The 6738-nt window shown below is 61.3% G+C and overlaps 1 protein-coding gene across 1 annotated transcript in view; it reads right to left on the bottom strand.

Annotated features, from left to right (window-relative positions):
• SDC3 (syndecan 3) overlaps positions 1-6738 on the bottom strand; it is a 15582-nt gene that overhangs the window by 5469 nt on the left and 3375 nt on the right. The window contains exons 4-6 of the mRNA XM_077763554.1: positions 4062-4226; positions 3623-3740; positions 1141-1766 (exon numbers count right to left, since the gene is read on the bottom strand). Of these exons, the coding sequence (XP_077619680.1) occupies positions 1141-1766; positions 3623-3740; positions 4062-4226 (909 nt within the window). The remainder of the gene's footprint in view (positions 1-1140; positions 1767-3622; positions 3741-4061; positions 4227-6738) is intronic.

The following is a 6738-nucleotide window of genomic DNA, read 5'->3' as shown; positions in this document are numbered from 1 at the left end:
ACGCCTCGGGGGTGAGAAGGAGGAGGTGGGCCTGATGCCCTGCCCTCGGCACCCTCTCACTGTTTCCCCTTCCTGCTTGGCCAGCGTCTATGAAGCCCCAGGCTGCCCCCACCCCCCAGGCTGCTCAGAGGAGCTAAGGGGTCTGCATCCCCCGGGGGCTGGCTGGGGAGTCACGGGGCTGACGGGACCTGAAGGTACCCCTATCACCCGAGGGCCCCCTCCCTCCGCGAGGCCGGCTACAAAGGGCTTTTGTACCCCCATCAGCGTGGCTTCCTCCCCTCCTTGCCCGGCACACCCAGCAGGCACCCGGCTACTGCTCCCATTTCCTAGATCTCACACATTCCCCCCCATTCCTGATATCCTCAGCACCCCTTAACACCCCAAACACACACACGCGCACACACACACACACACACACACACACACACACAAACATACCCTGGCCTCTCTCTAGAGCCGACTGCGGGGCTCAAATCCTGCCAGTGAGGCCTGGTCTGTAGAAGGAGGAAGACGCAGGGCCGGCCGCCCACAGGGCAGGTGCCAGGGTGAAGGGGGGCACGGGGATGCTCCGCTCTGAGCCAGCCGCCTGGGCAGCACATCACACAAGTGAGCGGAGAGTTCTCCTCTCCCTCGGCCTCCCCCTAGTCACCCTCACCACAGCGGCGATGGCAGTGACCATGACGATACTGAACGTTCTGACCGGTTTACCATGGCCAGGTGCTGTTCTAGGCACTCTAGATGATTCCCGCAACACGAGGGTCTGCATCCTGTTATTTCCTCCTTCTCCCAGGTGAGGAAATGGACGTGCAGAAAGAATCAGTGCCTTCCTGAGCTCCCGGCCCTGTGCGGCCCCCCCCAACCACGCTCCACCCGGCTCCTTCCCCATCCATATCCTGTCCCAGCATCCTAAGCCCCAGGTGCAGTCTCCCTTCTGTCCCCATCCACCTCAACCTCTGACCCCATCCTGTGACTCACCCCCCCCAGCCTTGGCCCTCCACCTCAGCCTCTCTCCCTCTCAATCCATGTCTGGCTCACATCCAGACCCTCCTGGTCCTCGCCCTGTCCAGCTGCACCCGCCCCTGCTCGGGCCTGGCCCACCCTCCTCTGCCCTCGCTCCCCATCCTCTCCCAATCTGCTCACCTGAGCCACTTCTGTGGGTCCAGGGGCCGTGGTACCCAGGGGCAAGGTGCTCTTCTCAGGGCTGTCAGGCTCCTGGGTGGTAGCTGGCCTGGGAAGCGCCCTTGGCCTAGAGGTAGCTGTGCTGACCAGCCTAGGTGTCGGGGCCTCCGTGTCCAAGATGGCCACCGTGGTGGGAGGGGAGGGTGCTGTGGGGGTGGTGGCCCGGGCCGTGGCTGCCGTGGTCAACGGAAGGGGCAGGAGCCTCCGTATGCCGGTGGTCCTTAGGACAGGGGTGATGGCTGTGGAAGGGGGAGCCGCAGGCACACTGGGGGCGGCGGTGGCCACTGTGGCGGGCACCGTGGCCACAGTCAGCGCCCCCGCAGTCGTGGCAGCTGTCGCGGCAGCAGTGGTGGCCATGGGCGTGGAGATGGTGGTGGCTCTCTGGCTGGGCTCTTCCGCGGCCTCCGTCACCACTGGGGGGCTGGTGGCTGGCTCCGGGGTGGGCTGCTCAGAGGGAAGCTCTTCCAGTGGGGTGCCCACAGGCTGGATGTCCACAGTGGGCAGCACTGCAGGGGTGGTAGATACCGCCACGGCCACGTCTGGGCTGAACCGCATGGCTGTCTCAATGCCCGACTCCTGTTCGAAGTCTGAAGGGGTGGGGAAGAGGAGAGAGCTAGGGAGCTGGCTGACCGTGAGGGCATGAGGGCCCCAGGTAAGCAGCGGCTGTTTACACGGGGCGGCTCCCAACCCTTACTCCGTGCAATCTCCCTCGGACAAAACGACGGAAAGAAGTAAGGCACAGCCTGGCCACGGGCTAACAGCTGGCTGGTGCCTGGTGCATGTTCCCTAAGTCTTCCCTGCCTAGCCAAAAAGTCCTCTGGGATGGGCACCTCTTCCGGGAAGTCTTCTCTGATTTTTCCAGACCACCCACTCTGGACCTAGTGGCAGGCTACATCCAGGTAGTGGCAACAAAAGCCCTACGGGCTGCAGATCTTGCTAAGAGTTGAGGGGAAGCAGGGGAGTGGCATTCTGGGAGAAGTCAGACCTGGGTAAACTCAACCACGGGCATGAGGTGGTGGGCACATTAAGGGCTTCCGGAGGCACAGGCCACAGGAAGACAGCAAGGAGGAGAAGGAGCCTTCCTACAGGGGGTGCTTGAGCGAGCTGGCCGACTCGGAGCCAGGACAAGATAAGGGGCCCCGGGAGGAAATAAGGGACAGAGAGAGAGAAGGTACAGCCCCCTCCCTGGGCCCCTGAGCAGGCAGGGGAGGGGTGGAGAGCAGCCAGAGATGCTCAGGAGTAGAGGTGTGACCCAGCAGAGAGGACTTTACAAAGATTAACTTGCAAGAGGCTTGAATGGAGCAGGGCTAAAGCGGGCACACTAGAGGCAGAGGGCCATGGTGGCCCGGCCCCCAGCACGTCCCCTCGCAGGGCTGTCTCTGCACACACCCCCTTTAAAAAGAAAAGCAATCTTGGGGCGCCTGGGTGGCTCAGTTGGTTAGGTGTCCGACTTCGGCTCAGGTCGTGATCTCACAGCTCGTGATCTCACAGCTTGTGAGTTCGAGCCCCGTGTGGGGCTCTGTGCGGACAGCTCAGAGCCTGGGGCCTGCTTCAGCTTCTGTGTCTCCCTCTCTGTCCCTCCCCTGCCTGCACTCTGTCTCTCAAAACTAAATACACATTTCAAAACATTAAAAAAATAAAAGAAAAATTAAAAAAAATAAAATAAGAAATAAAAATAAATAAATAAGTAATCTCTACACCCAAAGTGGGGCTCCCAACTCACAACCCCAACATCAAGAGTCACATGCTCTTCTCAATGAGCCGGCCAGGTGCCACGAACACACACCCTGTTCTTCTACTGTTCTTAGAGCTCCTTCTCTGTTCCGGTCCCTGATGTCTTTTACGGAAGCCTCCCAGAGGCTCTGAGAAGAAGGCATGTTTATTCTGTCATTCCCAGGAGGGAGACGACACAGGGCTGGAGGTAGCACGCATCCAAGTGCCAGAGCTGGGGTCCAAAGCAGCAGGGGGGGCCCCCCCCCCCCCCCNGGCGGCAGCCGCCCCTCTCCCCTGCTCCCCAAACTTGCCCCGGAGCCACAGCTGCTGGACAGGAGCCCAGGCTGAGTCACGCAAAGGGTTTCTGCTGAGGATTTGCCACTGCAAATCCGAGAAGTGGCTACTAAGTTCTGCAAGAGGTTGGGGCAGTGATGCAAACGGGTTACGGAGGGGCGTCCGTGCTCCCCGCCACAGGCAGCAGGGGAGAGGCAGAACTGCAGGGAGCGGCAGTCCCGAGCTCAGAGGCCCTGGCAGCAGGCCCGGGAGGACGGGCTGCCCTTCCCGGCGCTTGGGTCCCAGGAGCTTCCCCTGCCTGCCCCCGCCCCGTCCCCTCACCCCCCACCATGAGGCCAGGCTGCGTGGGCCCCTGTTCCCAGCGATCCAAGAGCCTCGGGCACTGGAGGCAGACGGCATTGCCCAGGCACAGGGCGAGGAGGGGGGAGGTACTTACAGCCCGAGCCGGACCCCGAGTAGAGGTCATCCAGCTCGTCATCAGGGAAGGAGTCGTCATCCCCAGAGCCCTCCAGGTCCACCGGCCTCTCAAAGTTCTCACTGCGCCAGCGCTGGGCCTGAGGGGGGCAGAGGGGGGCACAGAGCTGAGCACCTGAGGCCAGGGGCCCGGACATGCCCAGATGGACCACAGACACATTCAGAGGCCAAGTGACAGTGAGGGACGGCATCAGGCGTGGCCACCACATGGGCAAACAAAGCCAGGGCCGGCCTGAATGCCACTTCCTGCCCCCCAGGGGCCAGGGCGGTAGCCCACCTTCCTGCCTGGCGGTCCCCACTGGGGACCCAGCCGCTCTCCGACGCCCTGATCAGAGCTACTGGGCGGCAGAAGTGGGTTCAGCGCCAGAACACTGGGTGTGAGTCCTGCCTTCATCACTTACTAAATGGGGGACGTCACTGTACTCATCTCCCGAAGCGCTGGCTGCCCAGTGCCGCGAGCACGCGGTGTGCAGAGGCTTGTGCGGCGCCCAGGGCGCCTGGTATGCAACAAGTGCTCGGCACAGATTAGCGGGACTCTTGGTGTAGCCGCGGCCACCAGCCCCCCTCTGCAGGGGACGGAGCGGAGGTCCACTCGGCTGCCCTAGGTCACCAGGGAGCACGTGACTCGATGAGATTCAGACTCTGCTGGGGACCTTGATGCCTGAGTCAGCTCAGGGCCCAAAGGCCACTTCCATCTCAGGAAGGGTGCGAGGGGCTTCTCGAAGCTTCCCCAGACTCCTTCCTCCCAGTGTCAGAAGCTGGGGAGGCCCAGCGCTAGGGCCTGCCCTCCCCACTGCAACCCTGGAGGACAGCCAGGACAAGGGTCAAGCAAGGCAGGAGGCACCCCCTCCCTGGGGGCGGGCTGGGCCCCATCTCCCGCCACACATCTGACCCTGGCTTGAGGTCAGTAGAGCCACAGTCCCTGCCCCTGGGGGCTTTCCCCATGAACGTGAGACTGACTCCTGGTGCCGGGATCTGGAGAATTCGCACTTGGGGCTGAACCAACCAAACAGAGAGAAAGCATCTCCAGCAGTGGGGGAGAAACACGCAAAGGCCCCGAGGTGGGGAATGCAGCCCGGGCTCCCAGGACTGGCCATGCCCGCCCTCCAGCCCTATCCAGGGTCCCTCTGTGCCCCTCCAGGTGCTGGATTCCAGCCACGCTCACAGCTCTCTATTCCCAGACTACGCCTGGTCTCTCCTGCCTGTTACTCGCACTGTTCCCTCCGCCCAGAACACTCTTCCTTCCCATTCCTGCTTTGACCAATGTTTGGCCAGCTAACGTGTAGTCTATCCCTTCTATCGAGAAGTCCGCCCTATTCTGATCTCTCAGAGGATCCTATGGTCCCGAATTCACATCTATCATCCTTTGTGAGCTGGGTCTGCTTGGGTGCATCCCTGTTCGGTGACAGCCCGCCCCACAGAACTGCATCTTGATGGGCGGAGGCGGGGCCTTGCTTGGCACATAATATGCAGGAAATGCCTGTTACAGAACAGAACGAGTTGAGCTGGGAGATGGGACTAGAGCCTGGGGCAAGGCTGGAGCTCCTGCTGGGGAAGCCCCATCACGGGGGACTTTCAGTGACCAGGTGACAACTCCATCCTGGACACTGGTTACTTTTTGTCCTGACCTCACGTCAGAATATCATGAACACTGAACTCAGTGCTTCAGCGGATCTGAGGGAGAGTCTGAGCATTCGCACCGTCTGACCGACGTGGGAACGAGCCACGGAAGGTGTGTGAGCAGGAAGGGGACAGGGCCAGCTAGGCCTCAGTGCCCTGATGGGGCCCCTTCTGGGGTTTGCACACAGCTCTCAAGAGGACCCCAATCCTGGCTTGGCTTCCGGCCCCGGCCTCCACCACCTGCTGCACCGCCCTCCCCAGGCCAGCCGGGGCAACAGGCCAGGGCAGCAAGCCAGGAGATTCCCTCCATCCCTCCACCCCACCCCTGTTACCACACATACACACACACACATACACACATACACACGCACGCACGCAAAGTAATGAATTAATCAGTATTTACTCGCTACCAGTGAGTCATGGAGTGGAACAATTAGCGTAATTGCTCCCGTGACTAATTGCTGGGTCTTTCTGGGTTTTAGACATTCCGGGAGCTCAGAGCAGCTATCATCCAACTTGCCCCAGCTCCCATCTCTGCCCCCGCTGCCCAAGCGAACAACCCCCCAGGACCCCGGGTGAGGGAGACAGAAGGCTCCCTGCACCCCCAGCCAAGCTGGAACCCCTGCCCCCCCCCCCCCCCCACCAGAGACTCTGCCTAATTCTTGGGCAAGCAGCCAGCAGCCAGAGACGTGCGATTCCTGTTCAGGGGGCCACACAGCAGGACGCGACCCTTGTGCCAGAGCCGTCTTCACTGTCTTCCCATCCTTCCAGGAAGGCCAGGGAGCAGCTGGGAGGAGGGGTTCTACAAAGTCTGAGGTCCCTAGGGATGCCCCAAACTGGAGTCAACATGGGAGCCAAAACAGGGAGTCCTTGAGATTCCTTGGTGACCAATGCCGTACAATAACCTCTAACAATCGGTTCCGGAAGGGCCTGCACAAATCCAGAGACGCCCTCCCAAATTTCCCATCATTTCCCAGCTCTTGAAATGACGCTCCCAGAGACACAGAGAGAACACACACAGACACTCCCTGACGCACGCTCCCTAAGGCAGCCGCAGAGAGGCACCTTGTGTTGGCATGCCTTCGGGTACAAAGAGGGGCACACTGGGCCGGGGTGGGGGGGCAGGCACTGGGAGGGGACCCACACTGTGCAGCTCGGAGGCTCAGAGACAAGCATGGAGCCCCTTGTGAACCCATCAGCCTCCACTCAGGTAGCTCTCACCTAGATACTATTCATCCCGAGCTCGGTAGCCATCCACATGACAACCGTTACCATAGCAACCATCTCCTCCATTGCTAAGGACCAGGAGCTCCAGCTCCCCACAGAGATTGGAGGGGGCAGGAGAGGGAAAGATCGTGTAAGAATAGAGAGGATGACAGGGAAGGGGGAGGGGGAGATGCAGGGCAGAGGGAAGCAGGGGTCAGAGGGGCAGAGGGGGGAGCGGGAGGGGGCAGTGCA

The sequence above is a fragment of the Crocuta crocuta genome, unplaced genomic scaffold (assembly GCF_008692635.1).
Source record: "Crocuta crocuta isolate KB4526 unplaced genomic scaffold, BGI_CrCroc_1.0 scaffold214, whole genome shotgun sequence".
NCBI lineage: Eukaryota > Metazoa > Chordata > Mammalia > Carnivora > Hyaenidae > Crocuta > Crocuta crocuta.
The sequence above is the reverse complement of the archived record's forward strand: the minus strand, read 5'-3'. Positions and strand labels throughout refer to the sequence as shown.